This window comes from Macaca fascicularis, chromosome 10, assembly GCF_037993035.2.
Source record: "Macaca fascicularis isolate 582-1 chromosome 10, T2T-MFA8v1.1".
In the NCBI taxonomy this organism is placed as follows: domain Eukaryota; kingdom Metazoa; phylum Chordata; class Mammalia; order Primates; family Cercopithecidae; genus Macaca; species Macaca fascicularis.
The window spans coordinates 57,374,544-57,401,905 of record NC_088384.1 but is presented as its reverse complement, the minus strand read 5'-3'; the positions used below and the strand labels follow the sequence as shown (position 1 = coordinate 57,401,905).

General features: G+C 38.8%; 1 protein-coding gene, 1 non-coding gene and 1 pseudogene across 5 annotated transcripts in view; 1 reads left to right on the top strand and 2 right to left on the bottom strand.

Moving 5' to 3' along the window:
* The window catches only part of LOC135965570 (POTE ankyrin domain family member B-like), a 28,868-nt gene extending 8,285 nt beyond the window's left edge, over nucleotides 1-20,583 (bottom strand). For 2 of the 4 annotated variants that reach the window (XM_065522622.1, XM_065522623.1), the window contains exons 1-9: nucleotides 20,236-20,583; nucleotides 19,889-20,079; nucleotides 15,370-15,484; nucleotides 15,037-15,210; nucleotides 12,062-12,168; nucleotides 10,594-10,731; nucleotides 8,088-8,158; nucleotides 2,290-2,360; nucleotides 873-917 (exon numbers count right to left, since the gene is read on the bottom strand). In XM_065522622.1, coding sequence (XP_065378694.1) covers nucleotides 873-917; nucleotides 2,290-2,360; nucleotides 8,088-8,158; nucleotides 10,594-10,731; nucleotides 12,062-12,168; nucleotides 15,037-15,210; nucleotides 15,370-15,484; nucleotides 19,889-20,079; nucleotides 20,236-20,583 — 1,260 coding nt within the window. The remainder of the gene's footprint in view (nucleotides 1-872; nucleotides 918-2,289; nucleotides 2,361-8,087; nucleotides 8,159-10,593; nucleotides 10,732-12,061; nucleotides 12,169-15,036; nucleotides 15,211-15,369; nucleotides 15,485-19,888; nucleotides 20,080-20,235) is intronic. The other 2 variants (XM_065522624.1, XM_065522625.1) reach the window with 2 other exon arrangements.
* Nucleotides 9,267-9,373, bottom strand: LOC135965789 (U6 spliceosomal RNA). Its single transcript, XR_010578902.1, has one exon. It is a non-coding gene; the product is annotated as a U6 spliceosomal RNA (small nuclear RNA).
* Nucleotides 20,584-24,545: 3,962 nt separating the features above from the next.
* LOC135965579 (cyclin-dependent kinase 2-associated protein 2 pseudogene) lies at nucleotides 24,546-24,917 on the top strand (annotated as a pseudogene).
* Nucleotides 24,918-27,362: the final 2,445 nt, after the last annotated feature.

Here is a 27,362-nt window from a genome sequence, read left to right as displayed (position 1 = left end):
CTCTAATTTTAAGATGTAATTATCATATCATTGTAAAGTTTGCTTCATTTCTGCTTGACTGAATAAAACAGAATTTTTCAAAATTCAAAAAGGGCCCTCCTTCATTTTGTGCTTTTATTCCCAATGACTCTTCAGAATCTTATATATGTATTTATCCCATTTGACTCGTGGGAACACACAAATAAAAAGACAAAGATGCAAAATGTGTCTTCTTCTGTCTTTACCACCTAGATCTCACATTAAGCAGTCAGATTTAGAGGATGAGACACTGTGGGGCTTCAGGAATAGAAAGGAAGATTGCACTTTTCTGCACTGAGATATTCTTCTCCCCCACTGCCTTTGATCATTTTTTTTCATTTGGTCCCTGGGATATCAAAAACATGATGGTTCTCACTGAAACATGGGAACCAAAGTTCGCCACAACACAAGGAGCAGAGTGAAACTGCTGAGGTACAAGCGTGGATGCCCAGAAAATAAGATGTTCCCCAAATTTCACATTCGATAGCCGTACAGTTTTCTAGCTGGAAGATACACAGAATAAGAAATTATCTTCTTTAGCCACATTAACTATTGATAATCAGACTAAAACCAAGAAAGATAAAATGATTGATCCAAAGCTCCTAAAGTCGCATGACCTAGCACTTTACGGCACCATTCAGGATTATTCCATAATAATGAAAGAATATTTCTAGGGTTTGTATCTCTTTAAAACTCAATCTACAGAATTCTTTTTGAGTTAAATATTAAATTTTTCACTGATGATTTATGCTACTTACATGATAGGATCATGTGTGCCTATACTTACAACACTTTATTAAACAACATAATGTAAAAATCTAATTCAACAGAAACATTTGAATATAATGGTATACCTCTCTATCACAATCCTTGTTTATTTCTGGTTCTTGAGACATTTCCTGCAAATGCAAAAATAGAAGGTTAATTTGCTTGTTGTATTTCTGTGATGTTTCCTCTTTTGGAATGCATGTTTTAAAAATAATTTTATTTTAAGTAATCAAGTATAGACAATGAAAAATTAGAAAATAATTAAAATTAAAATTTAACTGTTAAAATAAATAATTAATTAAAATTAAAAATTAACTTTTTAATCTACGTTCAGCTACTGCCACATCACTGGCTTCTGACTAACATGAGAAAAATAATTCACCTTAGCCAACGGGAGAAGATCAACATGAACCAGCAAACTTAACTTTGTCACCATTTGTTTGGACTCCACTTAATTTATTACGTGTTAAATCTGCCAAAAATGCATCAGCGGATGATTTGTAGTGTTGCAAAGTCTTCCTCACTTGAAAAGAGTTTACCTCACCAAACCCTAACCAGTGAGCCTCTACAGATTACTAACTGAATTGTAGGCATGCTTTCAGTTATTAGGAGCTGAAATCAACACCAAACAGAAAGAAATGCAAATTCTTAAATTTTAATTGAAATTATATGTCATAATATGATAGTGTTATGTATCTAGTTTATCTGCTTAAGTCCAGTTCTAATATATTCTAATGTGTACTAATGACAGTGGATAAAAATTTTAATAATCTGTACTCATTTTCTGCAACTGCAGTAAGTTCAAATGTTATTGTGTTTCTGCACTAACACCAAAGGTCCCATTCTGCAAGATACGATTCTTGTAATAGGCATTTGGGTTGCTTTTATGACCTGGTTCCCTCCCTGAAGAGAAACGCTGAGGTCAATGAGAGATCACAAGGCAGAATATATCTTTCACCTTGCTATCAGTGACTGCAATATAAAACTGCAGATTTTCAATCACTGGCCATGATTACTCTTCAACCACGAATCCAGCTCAGGGACCATCAGTGTTACATTGTTCATAATTCTATTGCTTAATAATATAATCCAATAATTGATGTTACTTTCTTTATTATGTCAGGGTGTTGTAAGAATAAAAGAACAAAGTTCTGGAATTTCTTTTGCCTCTATTCCAAAAGGAAAGATTACCTATAAGCTAATCAAAAAGGCAGATAAGAATATTTTAAATAAGAATATTGTAAAGTAAGAGTATTTTAAAGTTTATAGTGGTTATGTTTTTTAAGGTAAGTTTCAAATGCTAACTTAGAATCTATTGATTCTTCTGTTAATGAGGTTGCTGAATTTATTAAATTTTATGAATCTATTAAAAAGTTCTTAGAAAAAAGAACCTATTCATCCTCAAAACCTAGTCTGAAAGATAATTTCATTTGGACTACCTAATATTATTAAAGCAAAGAAAACAACATTAAATCAAACATTTAAATGTAAAATTTTCCATGCCTCTGGCTGGCTATTTTCACTGCCTTTAAGCCTTTGTGATTCTTCCTCTGATGTCAGCTTTAAATCTTGTTCTGTTGAGAAATCCATATATTCAGTTAAAATGAACCACTTAGAACAGTTAAAAACTATTGCCTTTATAAAAATAGATTTAAGACAACATTTTATTTTATCTCATAAATTGAGTGTTTAGTGTTTCATGAAATAGTTACTTAGGAAATCACTCTCTAAGACTTCAACAAACCACTTGGGGAGACGCCTGATGAGATTCACTCACAAATTCATCCACCCAACATAAATGAACAAAACCACCAGAAACACAATTTTAAAATACAGTAGAAACATATAAGGTAACACAGAATGTTGTTCTCCACTTCCTAATCATGAAGCAGTAAATGTAATGAAAAGGAAATTTAGTTTTAAAGAGAAACAAGTTTTCCTGCACTTGACTACTCTGACTCTAAGGATAGTAACAGGCAGGGCCCAGGTAAGGTTGTGTTGACGCTGTCCAAGAAGCCAGAGCCCACAGGTATGGGTCCAGACATCCCAGAGCAAGGTTCAGAAAACAAATTCCTTTACCATCTCCCCTCCCCCTCAGCATTTACTCATAGCTATTTGTACAAATGTATATATTTTGCAAGCTCTTCTTTTCCTTCAATGTAGTTGCAAAGTCACAAGCTATGCTGAGGTTGCAAAACTGTCACTATATGATTAACTGCCTTTGTTCTGCTTCTGTAAGCTTGCCTTCATAAGCCAGGCTCTGTCTTTGTTCAGGACTCAGCATTTGGATGCAAATCCACTGAACTGGTGTGCACCTAAATAAAATCCTCCTGTTTCACCCACTGGGTCTCTCCTGCCTCCTGTTTTCTGCAACAATAGTACCTTATAAATGATTTCCAAAACTACTATTGACACCTTTATTAGTGCACAATGTCTTCCTAATATCTAAAATGTTTCCCTCTACTATTCTGACAAATTTATTTTCTTTTCTTTTTTTTTTCTTCTTCTTCTTCTTCTTCTTTTTTTTTTTTTTGAGCCAGGGTCTTTCTCTGTCACCAGGCTGGAGTGCAGTGGCACAATCTCAGCTCACTGCAACCTCTGACTCCCTGGTTCAAGCGATTCTCTTGTCTCAGTCTCCCAAGAAGCTGGGATTACAGGCATGCACCATCATGCCCAGCTATTTTTCATATTTGTAGTAGAGATGATGTTTCATGATTGGCCAGGATGTTCCTGATCTTTTGACCTTGTGATCCACCTCCTCCAGCCCCCCAAAATGCTGGGATTACAGTTGTGAGACACAACAACTGGCCTTATTTTCATCTTTTAAAACAATGATATGTGAAGTCTTCCTTGATTCTGCATGTCTTTCCCCAGATAAAAAGGTACCTCCTTCTTGAGGCTGCCTTCTGACTTCACTGATTTTTCTACTGCATCTTTACCACCTGAACTCTACGTTATTCCCCCACATATCTGTCCCCTCTGCTCCAAGACTGCAGAGAACAGTCTTGCACATCATCTTTGTAAAAACAGTCTTTATTTTACTCAGAAATTTCTTATTGAGTCCTGCTACATACATGCTAGGCATTAGGGTTTAAAAACAATGAAAATAAAGCATATCAGGGATGGCTTTTCTAGAACACATGCCCAAGCACAGACTGAAATATTGAGGCTAGCCAGATTAAAAGTGGTAGAGGGAAGGAAAGGGTAACAGCATTCCACACAGCAGCAAGAGCAGGAGTGAGGCCTGAAAGAGTGAACGAGTGAGTAGGACATTACCAGCAACTCAGTAATGCCAGAGAAAGGGCGCTCAGGGAAAAGGGCTAAAGATGGAGAGTGGGGCAGAAGTCAGATTATGAAACCTGATGTGTAATTTTAAGATGCTTGGACATTAATGTTCAAGAGTGATCCCTGGTCCTATCTGCATTTAGAAAAATATCATTTTAATGCCAAAACCAATATTCCTAGTGAGCCAATAGTCATTAAGACAAGGTGACAGATAGCTCTTGTGGACACAGCTGAGATGTTACTATGTAGCAAATTCTCAATAATTCTCATGAGCACTTGGAAAGTCAATTCTATAATAATTCAAAGAAATTATAATCAATCACTTAATATTTGGTTTGGGAAGGTGCTTTCTAAAGTTATAGTGCATACGAATATAATTCATAGTTGTGAATTCAGAGATGTGACAATAAAGCAATGAAAATACACTGTGTTTGAGTCAGTAATCTTCAGATTTCTATCTCGTCTTCCTACCCGGTCTGTAAATTCTAAGTATAATCTTGGTACTCACTCTCAAGTTTACGTTAAATACTAGCCTATAAAAAAACACTCTTTCTCTTACTTCTTTTTGTTATTTATATGTTGCTGTTATTAAAGGAAGAACACAAAAATGCCCCACTGAAGTCAAGCAGGGCACTCTAGGACTGAATTTGCTGTGCTTCTTTAATACACTCCTTGCTCTCTTTCTTTTCTGGCAGCCGTGACTCACACAGGTCATGGAGACTATCATTCCCTAAGAGGAACACAATTCTGATATTCATCTTTATCTATTAAGTTCACCTATCCCAATTCTGTGTTCTGTGGATGCCGACTTTCGGTCACTGATGGTGATACACATGGACAGTTTCATCAACTTTCAGATTCTTTGATCTTTGATAAGTCTTGTTACTGAGAGTCAAAGCAGTAGGATGTGAGATATAAATGCTGGTTATCCAATTACCTACTCAAAATATACTACATGAATATTCCATTAAACATGCATAGGAAAAAAATGGTCATTCCTGCTGAGCTGCAGCTCTTTGCTCTTCTGTATTCACCAGAAAATTTCCTACTCCTTCCTCATGTCCAGGTTAAATACTAGTGTACGACCTGGAAACCTGTAAATCATCTGACATTTCTCTCGGTCCCCCAAGCCTTTCTCATTCAATTATCACTAAATCATATGGACTATACCTCTCTTCTGCCTCTGCTTTATATTCCCACTGCCACTGGGAACATAAACTTTACAAAATGGCTTCTATTTAAAAGAAAACCGTCAACTACTAATGTTAGTTCTTACATGAAAAAATTAAGCAAAACAAATAAAAAGGCATAACACCATAAAAACAAAGACCAACATATTAAAATGAGTAACTGAGATTCCTAACTTTATTCCACCATGGATGGGTGAAAACCTTATAATACATTGATACTAGTCCAAGGACGTGTGACGAAAACTATAGCTGACTATTGCAAAAGCTTCCTTTGTCTCCTGGTTTCTTTCCATGGTAACCTTCCACCAATCCCAGGAAACTATAGGCCACAGTCCAAATTAAATCTGCCTTATGGTTTGTAAATAAAGTTTTAAAGGAGCTCAGTCATGCCTGTTTGCTTACATAGAATCATGGTGGCTTTCATTCTACAACAGCAGACAACAGCAGGGGTAAGTAGTTATGACAGAGACCACATAGTCTAAAATATTTCCCACCTGGTCCTTTACAGGAAAAGCTTGCTAACCCATTTTACACCATAACCAGAATGCCTTAATACTCACATTTAATCTTGTGACTCCCCTGCTCCCATGTCTCCAATGAGCCCCTGCAGCAAACATTGTCGACTCCCTACCAATAGCCATTCCTTATTCTTTCTTGCAGAAGAAACACAAGTCTATTGGGTGTTTATTATCCCAATCTCCCTCCTCAGCCTTAGAAAGGGAAACGTTAATTCTAAGCTAATCACGTATTTGCATTCCCAGTGCCTGGTTTGGGAATGAGCAGGTAGTGTAACACAGCCAATGAAATGTTACAGGAAGCCCCTTGTGTACTTCTAAGTTTTCTCCCTGTTTAGAAAACACACGTGAAGAAAAGAAGCCCTTGAGATGTTGTGTTGTGAGAACAAGATGTTTGGAGCTGTTGCAGATTACCCAATCATGAAAGGAGACATGAATAAAACACTGTTGACAGCACAGAAAGAGGGACAAGAGGGATCCCTAGGATATCACTGAACAAACAAAACAACTCTGGTTCCTACTGTTTTCACCACTGTTCATCAGTATTTGCAGTCCAAAGCATTCTACCTGGTAAACTTCCCATGGCCCACAGGATAAAATCTACTCATTTCTGTAGTATTAAAAAGTCTGTCATAAACTTGCCTTACCTAAGTATTCACCTCATTCCCAACCTCTGGTATCTCACACTTTTGGTGCTAGCAGAACTGAACTGCTCAGAAACCCTGCAAAGTTCACTCAAGCATCTTGTCTTTTGCACTTGCTTCCCTTCCTGCCAAACAGGCAATCTCCTTAGATGTTCCTTCTGGCCAACACACAATCTTGTTGCATGTTCCTTCTGTCAAACATTATTCTTCTGCTTCTTTACCTAGAAAAATTCTTCTCACTCTGCATGCTTCCCTTGAATCATACCTACTTTTTTTTTTTTTTTTACCAAAACTTTCCTTCCTCATCACTTATGTCTGGCACATAATCAATATATAATAAATTATAAGCTTCCAGTGGGCATCTAGCACACAGTAAGAACTGAATAAAGTAGTAAAATAAAAAATAATGACAATGATAATAACAAACTCCTGTCTGTATTTTTAATTGTGTTCTGTTGCATTAGAAAAATGCTTAGTATCTAAAAGACATTCAATAGTTATTTGTTAAGTGAAGTGAAAACATAAATGGAAATATTTTCTTTGTAAATTCTATTGAAAAAGCACAGAAATGAAACAGAGACAGCTCTATTATGAGCACCTTAAGGATCAAAACTACATCTGCTCCATCTTTATCTCCTGCAACTTATAAAACCAAACTTATAAAAGTTCTTTGATAAATTGATGGCTAAATTAAAGGTGTTCTCATATCGTTTGGGTTATACAATGTATTAGGTGTCCACAACCAGGTAGCATACTAGCATTTTTGTTATTGTGAAACATTTTTCTAATTTTATTATAATCTTCTGAGCCTAGAGTTGAGAAATTTGTATATTTATTATGACAATCTTTTGGCAAATGGTAGCAGAGCATTTGTTCTAACAAAATTGCTCTTATCATGACAACTAACCAGCAGGTAGAAGAGCACATCTTCCTCCAACAAAGTAAATGTGTCTCTTTCCAACTTCAAATGAGGAGGAATGAAGTCAGTAATAGTGAGACCTTGTTGGGACAAGCATATGTAACATAACTTTGCTTCAGCATTCTTTTGAGATCAAAAGTTCCTTACTTTTACTTTTTTATCTATGGTAGGACCACCCAGAGCAGGGGTCCTCAACTCCCATGCTACAGACCGGTAGCAGTCCATGGATTATTATGAACCACACCACACAGGAAGAGGTGAGCAGTAAGCAAACCAGGGAAGCTTCACCTGTACTTACAGCCAACCAATAATAATGGCTCATATTATTGCCTGAACTCTGCCCCTTCCTAGATCAGTGATAGCACTAGATACTCATTGGAGCATGAACCCTGTTATGAACTGCCCACCCGAGGGATCTAGGTTGTGTGCTTCCTATGAGAATCTAATGCCTGATGATCTGTCACTGTCTCATGTTGCCCCCAGATGAGACCATCTAGTTGCAGAAAAACAACCTCAGATCTTCCACAGATTCTACATGATGGTAAGTTGTATAATTATTTCATTATATATTACAATGTAATAATAATATAAATAAAGTAGCACAATAAATGTAACATGAATCAATAATCCTGAAACTATCCCCACCTTCCCCCAGCCCATAGAAAGACTGTCTTCCACAAAACTGGTCCCTGGTACCAAAAAGATCAGGGACAACTGACCTAAAGTAATTCACTATCACAAGGGTTACCTGGATTGCTGTTTTCAGAAGAGATTTTTAGCATCTGTTTTTCTTTGTAGTCAGAAAGTAATTGGCAAATTCTATGTATAAAAATGTAATAAACCAAATTACTATTTTAATACTGATGTAAAACACTTACCAAATGTAAAATTCTTAGAGTATTTCAAACAATATCATAATATCAGAACTTAACAGTATTATCCCATCCACTTATGAGTACATTCTACAAACTTCTCTTGAAGCTTCTAAGTAAAGAAGACAAAAATGTAGGGTGAAATGCTCATAAATCGAGAGCAGTGTGACCCAGTAAATTAGCTTGCATTAGCATGACATAATAGAAAGCGTTCCAACTCTGCTTAAGTCCTAGCTCCATAATGAACAGCTGCTATTTGTTCTTGGATGACTTGCTTATCTTCTTCAACAAAGTGAGGACTTTGCTACCTTCTTTCACTAGGTTGTTACAAAGATTTAACAAGATAACATTTTTTAAATGCTCAGAGAAATAGTAAAGCAAAGAAATAATCTGTTTCTAAACATTATAACTAAAATTATCTTGGAATCCCAAATAAAACCCAATGCATATTTTGTTCATAGGTTCTAATATGCAAATGTTATAGTTTTCAGCAAATGTTATTAAGTCTTAATTTTGCTTCTTAGTTTTCCTGCTCCTTAGGGCTTATAATTCTGGGCATCTCAACTACGTCTTAGTTTGTAACTAAATTTACTCATAAATATCTTATTAAAGTAGATAATGTGAGTGTCCACTATTACGGAGTTGACCAATCACACCAACGGCAGAAAAACCAATGGATGTTAAGACCTGGCTTGGACCAGTGATCCTTCTCTACCGACTCCAACTCTGAGCCAGCAGATGTTTCTTAGGATAATGGTTTATATTGATGTTCAATTCCAGCTGACATGGAGACCAAAACTCTACCTATATGTTTTTTAGTTTCCATGAAGAAGTTGTAAGTTGACATTCTCTAATTTTTGACATACACACTAACAACATATTTTGCACCAAACACATTATTCAGCTCTGACTCACCTCATAGACCATCTTACATGACTATTTTTTTAGTACAAATCACAATTTCAATATTTTGGTGGCACCCATTTTTTGCTTTGATTCACACTGTTTCCTTAGAGCTAGTCAGCAAATAGTCAAATGACCTTCCAGTGACTGACCAAACTATGGAATGCTTCAAAAATTTGTGCTGCTTCCTTATGCAGAAGCCATGCTAATTTTCTCTGTATTGTTCCCATTTTAGGATATGTGCTGCGGAAGCAAGCACAAAGCCCTATTTTTACACATGATTAGTGATGAGTCATGCACAGGGCTTGGTTCTGTTAAGTCCAACTAACCTACTTGAGATTCTGAGAATTCTCTTCAATGGCTCCCTGTGAGGTAGAATTTGAAGATATTTTAAAATCTTGAGTTACAGATGAAAGTAGCTTGGACGATTTTCATTATCATGTAAAACAGATCACTCAAGGGCTGACCACAACTGGGAGCCACTGCTTGGAGAAGGTTCATATGGGACTGCCTAAGGTTCTATACAGAATATAAAGGTGCCTCACAGTACAGATCTGATAGCAAAGAAGAAGAAACAAACAGTGATCTCTTTCTGTCACATTATTTGAACCCCTCTGACCCTTTAGAACAAGCCCAATTAATATCTGCCAGAGAAAAGACCAACAACGGCCTCAAAGGATTTTGTACCATGAAGGTCTCAGCTAATTCTTGGCTAAGATGTGGTTTCCACATTAGGTTCTGAATATGGGGGCAAGTGTCATTTTGCTCACTTTGTCTGCAGTTCAAGTCAGGATGCCCAGCTGCCAGAGCAGGGTGCTAGTGCTTTGGGAACAATGGCTGAGCATAGAAGCATAGATATGGGAACTTAAAGACTTGAGGGATCTGAATCAGTAAGGGCATCTTGGTGTCAAAGGTCAACCATTACCAGGCAACAGGACCAGTTTGAGTGGCAACAACGCAGCAACAGAAACAAGGGAAACATCAGAATGACTGGAATGTCCTTTTTATTCTCCTCCTTCTGACTTGATAAAAGGGACTGTCTTCCTTGGATTTAGTGAATCTCTTCAGTTATTGAAAAATTCAAGGAGTATGTAGGAAATAGTCTCCAGAAGACAGTACAAGGTTTTCTGTTAAGCTGGACATTTCAAGACTCAAATAACTAATCAGAAAAATGAAAGATATGACACTGTTTTTTAATCCCATCCATAGGTGTTATACTTGGATGAAATGAACAATGTTGGGATCTCTAAGTATCAAGGTCTTAAAAGTCCTGAGATAAAGAATCCTGTATCCATTGGTACTTCTAAATCATCTTGCTTTTTTTTTTTGATTTCTTGCTGATGCAGGGGACTAACTGACTGCCACTCTAAAACTAGCTGAACCGCATTATGACATCTCACCTGATATGTAAGATGCTATTGTTATAATTATTTTAAACCTCAATTTAGCATTAATTTGCCTTTTAATGTAAACACTTACACATTATGATGACTAGAAACAGCATAGTCTCTGGCTGTCTGTCCAGATAGATCTTTAGAAGAGACATCAATATTTTGCTCGAGTAGAAGGCTGACTATACTTGCTGATCCACAACATACAGCAAGTATCAGAGCATTTCTAAAATGACAGAGATAATTTCTCCCTTAGGAACTGTAATAAACTTATTTTAAAAGCTAATTTGATATACTTTATCAACTTAACATCTTACCTGTCCATACAGAATTAAAGATTTACATGCACTAAAACACACAAGCACTTGGGTGCTTAAGTGTTCATCTTTGTAAAATACCAACAAGGTTTAAAAGAAGGGACAACAAGGAAACCTCTTATCTCGGTGAGGTATTGGAAAGTAGAAGACATTAATTTAAAGTCTTTCAATGGGCAAAAAACAATGCTAGGGCCACTTATCTGAAGTGGACAAGGTTATAAGTGAAAATTTCCTTACAGCTTCCCTAGACTGATATGCTGTAATAGAAAATCAGCTAGAGGGTAAGATAAGTAAGAGCTCTCTGCTTGCTGAAAGCAGTAATATTAATAATAATGGTAAGAATAGTCATAGGAGTTTCAGTTAATGATGCCAATAAGCATGTGCTAGGCACTGAATTAAATGCCATATATATCTTCCTTACTTATGCACAATCAATTTGAAGGATATATTCTCCTACTTCTCATATATGACAACACATTTGGTGGTAAATAAGATTCCCAAGGTCACACACTTACCAAGTAAGAAAGCTAGGGATTAAACCCAGTCTTGTGTGAATTCAAAGCCTAGCTCTTTTCTCTTTATCACCCACCTACGGCTTGCCTTCATTAAAGGAAAAGTGTATCCACTTAAAACTATCTTCACTCCCTCTCTCCATACCAATTAAAAATAAAACCATCAAAATACACTGGAAATAAAAAAGGAAAAGCTGTTGGACCCACCGTATGTGGGAATAGCAATTAATTGTCAAGTAGGGATAAGCTAACATTAATATTCTTCAAACAAGGCAACTTAAAGCAGAGTCATTGAATAGAAAAAAGGATTTTCAACTCCTATTTATGTTTCATGCAGCATATTTAGCAGAAAAGCATACAAGACACAGAGGTTAAAAACTACTAGAAAAGGTTAAGAAGTTCAATACTGGGTCATAAAGTAAACTAAAAGCTAAAGTTCACATTTCATAAAATTAACATGAAATCCCTTTAACTAACATAATCTCATCTAACCAAAAACATCATACAACAAATAACATCAGTCAATACAATAAGAGAAGATGAATCCTACTAAAACTGTTCTTCATGTTGCCCAGTCCAAATAATTGTTTTTCTACTTAACTGATTTGTGTTGATACTCATCACTATGTCCCAATAAGTATAATTTAATCTTACTAATTTATTATTTATGACTTGAGTGACTGCTATCAATCTCGAACAACACACAGATTAAAAGAAATAACTATACCTTCCACATCTGTCACGTGCACTTAAATTAGCTTTTTTCTTGATTAAAAATTTCACCACTTGCTGTTTTTGTCCATGTACACCAAGCAAAAGTGGTGTGAGGCCATGCTGTAAAACAATATAAAACAAAAACAATATGTAATTCAAAAAATTACCTATTTCTCAGCTGAACTGGAAACTTTATATAAGATCCCGTGGACTTACACTCACAGAAAGTAAATCAAATGTAGCTGCTTCCATCTTACTCTTCTGTGCTTTCCCACATGCTGCTGCTTCCCTTGGAAACACCCCTTCGCTGCCTGACCACATCAACTCTGATCATCTCAAAAACTCATTTTCAACATTTACTGCTTCTAAGACTCTTTGCTTCTAACCCAGCATTTGGCATGGCACTTTTGGATGATGATTTTTTTTCCATTTAAACAAAGAGCTTCTTGAGGGCAGGGGATGTATCTTTTATCTCTATATTATCCAACCCTAAGACAAAATTCTTGTGTATAAAGCAAGAATTTGAATGTAAAATATTTCTTTAGTTTCACATGTTTTACCAAAAGTTCAAGCTCCAATGTGCAATAAAAATTGCTATTAATACTCCTACTGCCCATTTGAAGAATTTTTCCATTCATTCATTTAAAATCTATTTGTATTTACTTTTTCCAGATTGTTAACTAAATCATCAGTTCATAGGACTACTGAAACTAACAGAATTCCCGTCTGTATTCTTAATAACTCCATGGGTTTTAGTGTTTAAACCTGCCATCTTGATTATGTCAAAGCTCTGCAAACATAAGAGACATAATGGATAGTCCACAATACAGCTTCAATTGATTAAAAAAAAGGTTTAGAATTTGCTACAATTCTAATTGAGAAAACTCTGCTCTTAACAATGACTTACTGACCTAAGCACTTGAATAAGTGAACAAAGAGACACAAAATCCTGAGAGGGCCATTCTCTACTTAATGAAAGACTACTCACTGCAAATTTCTAAAGACCTTCTGAATGGCAGGGAATAACTGAAGGTATAAAGGAAAAGGTATTATTCCGTAAGCTGATAGTGCCAATAATATTCATTTTAATGTCTCATCCACATATAAAAGTCAGACTTGGCCAGGAATGGTGGCTCACACCTGTAATCCTAGCATTTTGGGAGGCTGAGGTGGGTGATTCACTTGAGCCCAGGAGTTCAAGGTCAGCCTGAAAAACATGGCATTAACCTCATCTCTACTAAAAAACATAAAAACAAAAAACAAAAACAAAAAAAACCACTGAGATTGGAGAACCACCTGAGCTTGGGGAGGTCAAGGCTGTGGTAAGCTGTGATCACACCACTGCACTACAGCCTGGGGAACAGATTGAGACCCCATCTCAAAAACAAACCAAAAAAAAAGTTAGATTAATGTTATTGGAAAGGAAAGATTGAAAGGAATTAGCACATATGCAACTCCAACTCTTCTGGAAATATCTTAAGTTTCTGAGACATAAGAATTTACATATTACACTTATGTATTCATGGTTCTTAAGCAGAAGTGTATCCAGATTTTGAGAAATTTGTTGTTGTTGTTGTTGTTGTTAGAGACAGGGTCTCATTATGTTGACCAGGCTAGACTCGAACTCCTGAGCTCAAGCAATCCTCCCACCTCAGACTCCCCAGCAGCTGGGACTACAGCCCTGCAACACCATGCCTGGCTTCAAGGAAACATTTTTAAATGTACATATTAGACTGACTCTATCAAAACCTTCAGGGGAAAGCCTAGACTTGTGGATTATTTGAAAATTTTCCTGAGGTAACTGGAATGCACAACTCTAGCTGGAAGCTAGTACAATAGATGATTACTTCAGTCTCAGCGCTCATCCACATAACCAATTCCCTTTATCATTTGAGGATTTGGCCAAAAAGAGGAAAGAGTAGGAGAGAGACTCATTTGCTGAAAACATCACATAATTTTCCCCGGTAAGAGTAGAACAAGGTCTAGTAAACTCAAAATCCAACCTGATCTTGCTCCTTATAAGCCCCTTATCACCCACCTTCCCATCAAGATATTCTAGAGTTGAAAGCAGAGTTGAGACTCCAATTGGCCATTTTTACCAGAATAGGACACTAAGTCAGTTAATTACTTGTCGTTCCCTCTGCTCAAGTGTTTCCCACTACATTACCACCTATTCACTGCCTATCTGGATCCTCAGAGGCTTCCTGAAATTGATCTCTAAGCAGTTTACAACCCACTAACTCCCTCTCCCAAACTGAAAACTGTCATTCTCTAAAATTGAAAAGAACCTTGTCTCACCATACAAAGGAAATAAATGAATGATCAACAGCAACACACACACACAGAAAACCTCTTCATGGTCTTTCCCTCCGTTACCCAATTTCCAAATTGGCCTTGATATTTCTGATTGCTGTGTTTTTCCCTTTCCGCTTCTGCCTCATGTGCAATCAGAAATATCTTAAGACTTGTCACTGAGAAAAAGACTTGTCACTGAGAAATCCATCACCTCATATCTATTACTGTTTTTTTTTTTTTGCTTTTTTGTTTTTTTTTGGAACTTGCCAAAGGGGCAGGATTACTATTCACTGAACTCTGTTTGAGTTTTCTTGGAGTTTTAATGTAAAACCTATTTCCAGGGCAAATTCTGTCATTTTACATTTATTAGGGGAAAAAAAACCTGGCATGAAAAAAAAACAAAGTATTACCTTATACAAATTCAGTGTTTTTAAAAAAAACATAAACCACAAGAGCATTAAAAAAAAAACTGTACCCTCGAATGCTTCTTTAAAAGTAACAATATTTAAAATAAAGTCTTAGATAATTAACTCATTTCAAACTATTTTCATTCAGGTTATGCTTGAGATTATAGATTATATTTTAATCTATACTCCAGGAAACTTTCCAAATATGGAAAACTGGCCCTTACCCAGGTCAACGTTAAAATAAATGCATTTCAGTATTTTGAAGGTGAAATTGGTAGACCCATACCTTGTTTTTTGATTCAATATCAGCACCGTATAAGAGCAGTGCTTTCGCCATTAATTTATCTTCATTGTAGATAGCATAGTGTAGAGCAGTATTTCCATACTCATCTGGAATATTTGGATCAGTGCCATGTTCCAGCAACATTAATGCACATTCATCTTCTTGGCATTGTACAGCCTGTCAGTATTAGACCAAAAATAAATTATAAGTCCTGAGAATTAAAAGTAACATTCCACAGCTTTCACCAACTAGTTCCATTTAAATGAGAAAACTCATTTTTATGCTATGTATTGAAATCAAAGCCATCTCATGCTGATATAGTTGACTACTGCATACCTTGATCAGAGCTGTCCTCTTTTTGTTGTCAAGGACATCAAGTTGACATCGTCTGTCCAGCAGGAGTTTTACTATTTCTGAATTCCCATTGGCAGAGGCCAGATGTAGAGCAGTCCTATGAGAGTGAGAATACTTTTTAGGAAATTGTAGTGCACTATCTACAGCTACATCAATGATTCATGCAATAGCAAACACAGAATAGCCTGCTATTACTCTGCCTTCAAAACAAACTTAATTTCCCTTTGAGGAAAGCACACTACTTATTACCTCATGACTCACTGTATGAATGAAAGAGCAGCCTATTTGAATAGGAAGACCAGAGCCCTTGAATGGCATTCAACGTGGGCTGGAATCCTACTTGAAGCTCTGATGCTTCCCAGCTGTTGCTTACCTATTTTGGCTCTCAATTTCCTCATCAATAAAATGGGAATGAAAAGAGTCGATTTCTCAGAGGAAACCACAGTAATGCTTAAATAAGACTCTACACGAAAGATATAGAATAGTTCCTAACACAAATAACAGCTCAGTAATTGTAAGATATTATAATTTTTACTAATACCACTAAAGACAACATTTGAATTCAATGAGATGATACAATTATACCTACACTTTCAGGTATGTTTTAAAGATTACAGGTAACGATGTATTTTAGTGATTCTAAGATGATCATTGTCTCTATGTTTCACCATTTCTCACACTGAAATACCACTTATAATTCATGATTTACTATAACTATAATTGGCAGCATTTAAATAATTCTCTTATTGAGACATACAATAATGGGGCATCATACAATCCCTGGTGCCTTACATTAAGTAGAATATGTTACAATATAACACGTCTGGGGCGGTTCCAGTCAGATGACTAGCATTTAGATAAATTTTAGTTCTTAAAAGAAGTATGGAATAAGAGGGCTGAGGTGAAAACACAAACAAATTTCTAAAATAATCTATTTCTTACTTTGGTTTTCAAAAACTTTAAGCCAAAGAAAGCTTGAAATTCAAATGAATGGCATGGGCTCATTTTTATCAATACTTAGATTTATACAATGTATGTACATTAGATACTTCCAATCATTCATATTAGGATTTAAGACTGTTATAATTCTTCTCCTTTTAAAATGAATTTATGAAACTATTTGTGGAGCTTTTTTTCAACGTTTACTTTCAGGGGTACAGGTGCAGGAGGTGCAGGTTTGTTACATAGGTAAAAACGTGTCAAGGGGGTTGGTTGTACAAATTATTTCACTACCCAGGTGTTAAGCCCAGTACCCATTAGTTCTATTTCCTGCTTCTTTCCCTCCTCCCACCATTCACCCTCTGATAGGCCCCAGTGTGTGTCGCTTTCCTCTAGATGTCCGTGCTTTCTCATCATTTAGCTCCCACCTATAAGTGAGACCGTGCGGTACTTGGTTTTCTGTTCCTGTATTAGTTTGCTAAGGATAATGGCCTTCAACACCATCCATGTCCCTGCAAAGGACATGCTCTCGTTCTTTCTTTTATGACTGCATAGTATTCCATGCTGTTTGTGTGCCACATTTTAGTTCTTAAAAGTACTAAAACAGTCTTTACCCAAGACTTATACATTTTCAGAAGGGTAGTTGAGGGTTATCTTTTACTATTGTCTACCTTCAGAAATGCTTTTGTTTGAAAGGAAGGAAGAAAAGTTTCAATTGAGATTACCTCCTAATGCCCCAATTTTAAATCTCTCAACTTGCTCAGGCCCAGCAGGTAAATATGAAGTTTTCAAAGACGGAAGGATCCTGAGAGATGGTAGAATATGCCTTCCACATAATAGGTGTCTGGCTTATGTTTGATGACTAAACGGATTGAAAGAATGCATAAACACAGCTTGGGAGTTCAATATTTTTAAAGAATGCTCCTGTTGAGTAGAGCAATACATTTACAATAGTAATGGTCATTTATATTTGCTATTTTAGTTTTCATAAATATATAACTAAAATAAAATAATTAATTCATACCTTTTACACATGTTTATATATATAATGAAAAGATAATTTTATAATAAAATGTATATACAATAAAATCTACAGGAACAGGTAAACAGAAACCCTCTACTTCTCAAGAGGGTAAAAGTTCACAGAAGATAGCTATCCACAGGAATAAAAATAAATAACAAAATGTGAGAAATTATTTGTATCTATGCAAGTAGCACATTCCTTCTCTTCCCAAGGATTATTTAATTACTAGTGAAATTTAACTAAAACTTTTCAGATATTCATTGCAGAAATCACAGATAAGAGAAAGGGAAGAACTTCACTTACAAATCCCCAGAAATAAGTTTGATTCTGTTTTCTACATGTTTTCAGGTAACACAAGAGCAGATTCTGTTTGTGTAGGTGTATAACAAACTGATTTTTTCCTCACTTCATATAGCAAAGTACATCTTTGCACATCAACATATCTCTGTATCTACTGACACCTTCAATGGTTACATATTATTCCATCCTATGGATGAACTGAAATTTTTTCATAAAATCTTTATGTGAGCTCTTCTCAATACACTGCTATTTTAAGCAATACCAAGAAAAACATATGTCTCTATTTCATATAGATATTTCAGTATAATAGAGTTGATAGGTAAAAGGCATACACATTTTTAACATGTGGTTCTTATCATCGAAGTGTGTTAGAAAAGTTGCAGCAGCCTAAACTTTCAGCAACTACATAAGTACCACTGTTCTTCACCCTCACAAACTTTGTGGATAGAAGACAGTATTCCGTTCCTTTATTTATTTATTTTTATTATTAATTAATTAATTTATTTTTGAGATGAAGTCTCATTCCGTCATCCAGGCTGGAGTGTAGTGGTGCAATCTCAGTCCACTGCAACCTCCACCTCCCTGGTTCAAGCAATTCTCTTGCCTCAGCCTCCTGAGTAGCTGGGATTACAGGTGCATGCCACCATGCCTGGCTAATTTTTTGTATTTTTTAGTAGAGACGGGGTTTCACCATGCTGGCCATGCTAGTCTCAAATTCTTGACCTCGTAATCCACCTGCCTTGGCCTCCCAAAGTGCTGGGATTACAGGCGTGAGCCACCGCGGCCGGCCTTTCATTCCTCTTCTAACTTCAATAGAAAACAGTATTTCATTCCTCTTCTAACTTAACTTCCTTCTCTTACCAGGAACACTACGTTTTCCTATGTGCACAAGTCACTGGTAGATATGCAAAAAAGTACCTTGCCCAATCTTAAATTGAGCTTATTTTATTTTATCTGCATATATATGCTTGGTTCAGTGGCTCAGGCTTGTAATCTCAGCACTTTGGGAGGCTGAGGCGGGTGGATCACAAGGATAGGAGTTCAAGACCAACCTGGCCAAGATGGTGAAATCCTGCCTCTATTGAAAATACAAAAAATTAGCCGGGTGTGCTGGCGGGCACCTGTAATCCTAGCTACTCAAAAGGCTGAGGCAGAGAATTGCTCGAACCCGGGAGGCGGAGGTTGTAGTGAGCTGATATTGCGCCACTGAACTCCAGCCTGGGCAACAGAGTGAGATTCTGTCCCAGAAAAATAAATAAATAAATAAATAGTTGCATATATAAATAGGCTTTTGTGTTTTCTTCTGGTACTTTTCTCCTTTTGTATATTTAAAAATTTTAATCTATACTCCAGGGACTTACTTTTGTGACATAAAAATCTAGCTAGTTTTCTCCAAACAGCATGCATTTCATTTATTAATGATTAATCTTGCTTTATCAATATGAAACATCACCATTATCAAGTGCTAAATTCTTACATATATTTGGGTATTTCTGGATTTCCTATTCTGTTCTATTCATTGATATTTTTTCAGTTGTTAGTAAACAATTTGTGGAAATAGCACATTCACATTTTGATATCTGGAAAAGCAAGTCTTTTTCCATTCTGGTACAAAAAATTAATTTATTACAGCAATAAAATACAGGATGTGCAGTGTAAAAATGCTAAAACTTTGCTATTTTTATTTGGCTTACGTAAAAGTGATAAACACAGAAAAAGCTCACATCTTAAGAAAAACGAATCTTCCTATTCAAGGACACAAACCATCTTCCCATTTCAGTTTCCTTGTAAGGTTCCTCAGCAAAGGACATATTTACATAGGGTACATTGATATCAAATCCATATTGGATTTTATTTGAAAAATATTTCGCCCAGAAGTTGATATATTATGGGACTTAGTTCTCAATATACACCTTTCTATAATGTATAGAACATTGTTTTAAAATGTGTACATTAAAAATAATCTGCTGCATCGACTTGATTTTGCGAGTTAAGTCACTTTCATACAGTCTATTAGTGCTCTATAAGGGAAATTATAATCGGATAGGAAATCAGCTAAAGTTTTGTTTCTGTGTTGCTGTTCATAAAGGGCCTGTGCCCTGACCTCTCTGAGGTTTCCACACCCAGGGTGGTGTGGGGCCTGCGGAGGAACAGAAAGCCAGGATCCCGATCCCGCCAGGAGGGTATGTCCCCATCATCCCCCCACGTCCCGCCTCCTCCCAGCCCAGGCCCGGTTACCTCTTTTGCTTGTCCGTCTTGTTCACGTCAGTGTCCCTGAGCATGACGATGAGATCCTTTCTGGGGACTTTACCCCACCAGGCAGCTCTGTGGAGCTTGTCCAGATCTTCTCCACGGACGTGGTACCTGGGCTCCATGAAGGCGCTGTCGTCGTAGTCTTCCCAAGCTTCCACGTTGCTCTCCCCGCGCCCCTTGCAGCTGGGGACGTGGTACCTGGGCTCCATGAAGGTGCTGTCGTCGTAGTCTTCCCAAGCTTCCACGTTGCTCTCCCCGCGCCCCTTGCAGCTGGGGACGTGGTACCTGGGCTTCATGAAGGCGCTGTCGTGGTAGTCTTCCCAAGCTTCCACGTTGCTCTCCCGGCGCCCCTTGCAGCGGGGGAAGCAGTGGCAGCACCACTTGGCCATCTTGCTCCTGTGCGTCTTCATAGCGGAGTCGTCCTGGTCTCCAGAAGGGCACACAATGCTCTCGCCACTCCCCCTGCAGCAGGGGAAGCAGTGGCAGCACCACTTGACCATCTTGCTCCTAAGTGTCTTCATAGCGGAGTCATCCTGGTCTCCAGAAGCACCCACGTTGCTCTTGCCGCTCCCCCTGCAGCAGGGGAAGCAGTGGTGGCACCACTTGCCCATCTTGCTCCTGAGACCAAATGGCTTCTTCACAGCGGAGGCAGCGGGTATTGAAGAAACCTCAGCCACCATCTGCTTTGAACAGCCAGGGGAGGCCGGTAGTAGCGAGCACATCGCGTCTACCAACCAGTTTCACCAACTAGCAGGAAATTCTGGGTTTCCAATCTGTTTGAAGAGAAAGGTCAATCCCAGCCAAAACCTGCCAACCCTAGCAGGGGAGCCCGGCCCACCCCACCCGGGAAAACCCACACCCAGCCGGGGAAAGCCCACGCCCACCCGGGGTGATCCCACGCCCCCCGCCCCCAGGAAGGGCCAACCCCCGCCCCGCCCCGCCCAAAGGAAACACCCAACCCAGCCAAGGGAATGCCAAGCCCAGCAGCGAAAAGGTCAAGCCCAGCAAAGGAACGCGATGGAGGAAACGTCAATCCAAGCGAGAAACACCGGGTAAAGCGATTAACGCCCAGCCAAGGGAGGAACGCCAAGCCAAGCCAGGAATGCGGAGCCAGGCCTAGCCGTTACAGGCAAGCCAAACCGTTATGCGCGTGCGAGTGCGGTGTGCGAGCCTCAGGCGGCGTCATTGCACGTGGCACAGACAGTGGCCAATGTGTGCAACCTGCGCACAAGTCTTGGTCCCACGAATATCAGTGACAGCCTTGCGTTCCCGCAAACTTTGTGGGAACTGGCCGAGCCTTCAGGCTATGGAGGAGAGGCCTCTGGTTGGAAAAAGCCTCTTGAAGCAGGACAGGGGCTAGAGCGCCTGGAACTGGAGGATGCTGACAGGCTCCTCTGAGGAAAGCCCGCAAGACACTCGTGGCGGTGCTGTTGCCGGTGGCCACGGCTGCCGCTCAGAGCTCGGGCTTCTTTCTTATATTTGTTTTGGTTTTATTTTGCTACTATTTTCTACTTTCTTGATGTGATAGCTGAAATTTTATTTGAGAAATTTCTACTTTTCCATCATACACATTTAGTGAAACACATTTTCCTGCCAGCACTGGCTTTACCTGTGTTGAATCAAGTGTGATATGTCGTATTTTTATTCAGTTTAATATATTTAATAGTTTCCCTTGAGACGTTTCCCTTAGGAGTGTGCTTGCTGTTTAGCACTATTCACAATAGCAAAGACATGGAATCAATCCAAATTTTCATCAATGATAGACTGGATGAAGAAAATGCGGTACACATACAACATGGAATACTATGCAGCCATAAAAAAGAATGAGATCATGTCCTTTGCAGGCACATGGATGGAACAGGAAGCCATTATCCTCAGGAAACTAATGCAGAAACAGAAAGCGAAACACCTAATGTCCTCACTTATAAGTAGGACCTGAACAATGAGAACACATGGACACAGGGAAGGAAACAACACACAATGGGGCCCCTGGATGGGGGCGGGAGAGGGAGAGCATCAGGAAAAATAGTTAATGCATGCTGGGTTTAATGCCAAGGCAATGGGTTGATATGTATAGCAAACCACCATGGCACAAATTTACCTGTGTAACAAACCTGCACATCCTGCCCATGTACCCCAGAACTTAAAATAAAATAAATAAAAATGTAAAAAAGAAAAAACCAACAAAACTAAAAAATGTGCTGTTTATCTTTCAAGTATTTAAGATTTTGCTATTATCTTACTTTTTTATTTTTAATTGGATGCCATTTTGGCTGGAGGATACATTCTACATGATTTCAGTTCTTTTAAAACTCTAATGTTTGTTAAAATGCAGGACACAGACCATCTTGGTTTATGTTCTGTGGGTACCTAAATGTTCTGCTGTATTCTGATGCTAGGGGGTGGAGGAGCAGTTTTGTTTTTTTGAGGCAGAGTCTCACTCATTTTGCCCAGGGTGGAATGCAATGGCCTGATCTCGGCTCAATGTAACCTTCGCCTCCCGGGTTCAAGCGATTCTCCTGCCTCAACCTCCCCAGTAGCTGGGATTACAAGCACCCGCCACCACACCCTGCTAATTCTAGTATTTTTAGTAGAGGCAGGGTTTTGCCATATTGGCCAGGCTGGTCTCCAACTCCTGACCTCAGGTGATCCACCCGCCTTGGCCTCCCAAAGTGGTGGGATTACAGGCCTGAGCCTCCGCACCCAGCCAAGGGTGGAGTACTTTATAAATGCCAGTGAGCAGCAGCCGCCAACATCAGTAGCTGCTGACGCTGCTAGCGGCTGGGGCGGACAGCGGCCAGAACTGGGACCCAGGCTTCCTGCCACCTGCACGTGCGGCGCACACCTGCAAGCTGTCCTCCCACAGCCTACACCACGGGGCACAGCAAAGCTGGGACTCATGTTTGAAGGAAGGAAAAAAATTGAACGAGTAACCCAGCACTGTTCTTTCCAGATCCATCCCGCTGGCCCTCTTGTTTCCCACGTTTTTGAAAACTGGCTACTCTGACCTCAGATCCCTAAATCACAGCCACTGAGACCTGGCTCTCAGAAGCCAAAGCCCTGGCACTTTCCAGGCTGAGCAGGAGGAGGTGAAGGCAGGCTGGAGGCTGGTCCAGGACAGCTGAGGGCTGACCATGGGGGCTCATGCAGAGGTCACCACTGGGGCCGCTACACGTGACATGGGATTTGGGCCATTGGGTGGAAGGCGTGGAGATGGGGCACTGCCAGTGGAGCCAGGGAGGAAAGAAAACACTCTCCAAATTGTCTTCCAGGGTTTCCGTGAGCATTTTATTAACTCAGAATCTGTCAGGAATAATACTAGGGAGTTACCTTTCCCTGAAGATGGCTCTTGTCAGAGTAGTGAGATAGGCGTGTGGGGGGGGGGGGGGAGAGGAAGAGGAATGTGAAGCTCAGTTTATACATATTAAGATCAGCAATGGTGTGCCGCTGGCAGGAGCAGAGCGAGCCTGGAGATTTGGGTGGCTGCAGTTGGTAAGTGGTTGCAATCCAGAGAGTGGGACTGAGGTCCTCCCTTGTCATGTTAGCATCCCATTTCCTGGGCGTGGCTCTGACATCCTGCAGGTGGTCATTTCACTCATGGAGGCTTTGTCTCTCTTCCATCACCCCAGACTCAGCTTCACACTCCAGGGCTGCACACCACCAGCCACCATCATGTTAACCCCTTCCCAGGTCAATGTGTCCCTCACCTGGAGCCCAATCTGCTGGACAGCCTGGGACCGTCCATTTTCGGGGTGGTGGGCAACCTGGTGGCCATCGTGCTGCTGTGCAAGTCGCACGAGGAGCAGAAGGAGACCGCCTTCTACACACTGGTATGCGGCTGGCCGCCACCGACCTTTTGTTCACTTTGCTGGTGAGCCAGGTGACCATCACCACGTACATGAAGGGCGGGTGACCTGGGGCCAGCCCCTGTGCCAGTACAGCATCTTCATCCTGCTCTTCTTCAGCCAGCCCGGCCTCAGCATCATCTGCACCCTGATATCTACACAGGTAATTTGTGTTCGACATTCTCAGAGGAGTTTCATAAGCTTTATGTTTTATCTGGGTTATAAACAGAGTCCTCAAATGCGTAAAAAAGAAATCATACCAGGATTGAATTTCAGCAGGAATAAGTTTATTTTACCTATTCAAAATTAAAATACTTTTGTTTTGTTTGAAATGTTTTTGTTAAAGATACGTTTTTGAAAAAATTCAGGGAAATATTTAATAATGTCCCCTTTTCTATCCCAAGAAGTAATTTCATAGTTTATTTAAATGTTTTTAACAAAAATGTAGCATAGATTTTTTAAAAAAATAATTGCATATTTTAACTCAATAAATCCAAAATACTGTGGCAACATGTAATCAATGTAAAAATTACTAGAGATAGTTTGCATTCTTTTTTCTTATGAAATCTTTGAAATCCATTGTGTATTTTACATTTTAGTACGTCTCAACTCAAATGTGAAATTTTCATCGAGAATATCTGAACTGTATTTAGATTAATAAAAACTGCAGTTAAAAAATTTAACATAGATTTAGTACGGGGTGTGCAGCCAGCTTGCAAATCAGATCTCAGCTGAGCGGCCAGGCAGCCAAACCCTGAGGAGCGGCCTGCTGGCTCCGCAGTGCCCAGAAGTTGAGGATGTCCTACAAACCCATCACGCCTGCCCCCAGCAGCACCCCCGGCTCCAGCACCCCTGGGCTGGGCACCCCGGTCTCTACAGGAAGCGTCCTATCACCGTCGGGTTCAGTGCCAGGAGCCGCTGTCCCTTTCAGACCGCTGTTTAACGACTTTGGACCACCTTCCATCGGCTGTGTGTAGGCCATGAAACCACCTGGCACCCAGGGCTGCCAGAGCACCCACATGGAACTGCTGTTGGTCACAGGGGAGATGGGCAAAGGGATCCGGACCACCTTTGCTGGCAGCAAGAGCACCACGGAGCGCCTGAAGAGAGGGATCATCCATCCCTAGTCAGAATGCCTGGCAGAGACAGAGCGGAACCCACACACTTAACAGGAAGCTCCTAAGCCTCTGTGTCTGGACATTTCCTGGCCACTCCAGAGCACCTGCTTCTCCCTGACTCTCATCCCTAGTTGCACTAACCATCCTGCGCTTCCTGTCCTGTGTCCCTTGATGGTGCCCTCCAGGAACCAAGGGGTGGCTCTCACTCCAGGTGGCAGCACTAATGATCCTCCCTTCCCCCCACCCCACTCCGCCAACGCAACGAGAGTTAGCAGCGAGGTCCCCGTGAGTCCCACCCATGACCTGCCCACAGTGTTGCCCACTGGAACTTTCTGCGGCCCCCATAACTCAGCCCTTCCCAGCACTTCTCCCACATGCCCTGAGCCCCCTTCTCCCTCAGCACGGGCTCAGGCCTCAGGCCTGACACTTCCCTGCCTTGTGTCTTTTGCTAAATATGACCTTTCTACATTAATAAAAGATGATTTGGAGTTGTGCTCTCTAAAAAAAGTGTAATATAAAAGAGAAATAAAAGAAAATTTAGCAAAGGAATATATCGATGAATATTTAAATACTTAGATGACATTACTACCAGACATAAGATCATCAGATATTTCATTTACTTATGATTAACATGTTTGTATTTATTTTTTATTTTATTTACGTATTTATTTTTAGTATACTTTAAGTTCTATGGTACATGTACACAACGTGCAGGTTTGTTACATATGTATACATGTGCCCTGTTGGTTTGCTGCACCCATTAACTCCTCATTTACATTACGTATTTCTCCTAATGCTATCCCTCCCCACGCCCTCCACCCCATGACAGGCCCCTGTGTGTGATGTTCCCCGCCCTGTGTCCAAGTGTTGTCATTGTTTAATTCCCACCTGTGGGTGAGAATATGCAGTGTTTGGTTTTCTGACCTTGTGATAGTTTAAACAAACTAGCAAGTTCAGAAGTCACTTTATAAGAGAAATAATGAAAAATAAAGTATTACTGACACTGGTAAGAGAATAAAAGAGTTAGAAAAAGTATTAACAAATAAGCTTATTTATTTAAAAGAGAAGGGAAAATATTAAAAAGGATTAAATGATGTCTTGTCAACATGAAGAAAAACTGTATTATATATAATTCATTTGTTAACTTATTATTGTGTTTCCTTGTATAATTTTCACTTGGTTTGTCAGTTTTACTACTTGCTTCATTAGTTCAAAAACTGCATCTTCATAGACCATTTCAGCTTTTGGTGTGTGGGCAGAATTATAAAACCCAGTTTCAAAATTTCAACTGAACGTTGTCAGCATTTTTCTTTGGGCTTTTTATTAAAAAAACAAAAAAACCCCAAGTAATTGTGTATGTGTGTATTTTAGCATTATCATGAATGTAATAACAATAAAATCAAACAGAAGCAAATGGATAAGCAATATGTTGGACTAGCATCTCAAGTATGAAAATGGCATTGCCAACAGTGATATGATTTTTTCAAAATGGTCAACTTTTTAAAGTATAATCTTATTTTAACCTAAAATCTTACTATCGGAAAGTGTAGTGTACATTAAAATGTTCTGAAATGCCTTTATTCACATATATTAAATGGTCGTACTCATTCAGTTATCTACAAATTGGTTTTTCACTTCTGTAATTGTCTTATAGAATGTTCAGAAGTTATGCAGAATGTGAGATAATTTTCTATTGAATATGATCATTTTATCATTGCAAGACATCAAACATCCCTGTTGCAAGACATCAAACATCCCTGTTTCCTACCAAATAAATGTACAATAGCGATAAATGTAAAGATGTTTTTCAAAAAAGACACATTTTCAAGTTATAAAACAAGGATTTTAAAACTTGAATTGTTACAGTGAATATGTCTTAATATAGGCTACGGTCACTTTAGATAAAAAAATTACCTCACATCTATTTTCAGTATTACTTAAAGGTATTTATGTAGTGGCAAAGATTTTTTTTTTTTTTTTTTTTTTTTTTTTTGCCTAGAGGCAGATATTTTTCCACATGGCTATTTATGGTACAAAACTGTATTTAAATGCATGTACACATATAAAAGCTGCCACTGTGGCTGTAAACTATTAAAAGTTATAAAGATTAAAAAATAAATAAAAAATAATTGTTTTTCTATGAAATGTCTTTATTCAAGTCCAAATTTAGAGTTTTAAATGCTTGAAATGAATAAAAGTGAGTGTTTCACATATTTCAGTCGGAATGGCCTTTGTCCTAGTTTTATTAGTGAAGCAGCAGACTGCATTTTTTTTGCTCTCATACACCTTCAAAAGCTGGAGAGAAAAATTTGATAAAACTTCTAGGACATTATGTGATGAAACACATTAAACACTAAAGGAGAAATACCACCTCACTGTTTATAAAAGACATATAAGAAGGAACCCTGCATACATATATCTATCAGTTTTGGATTTTCAAAAAATATTTGCCTTAAAATGAGCTTCATTAGAATATGTGTTCTCCCACAAAGCCAA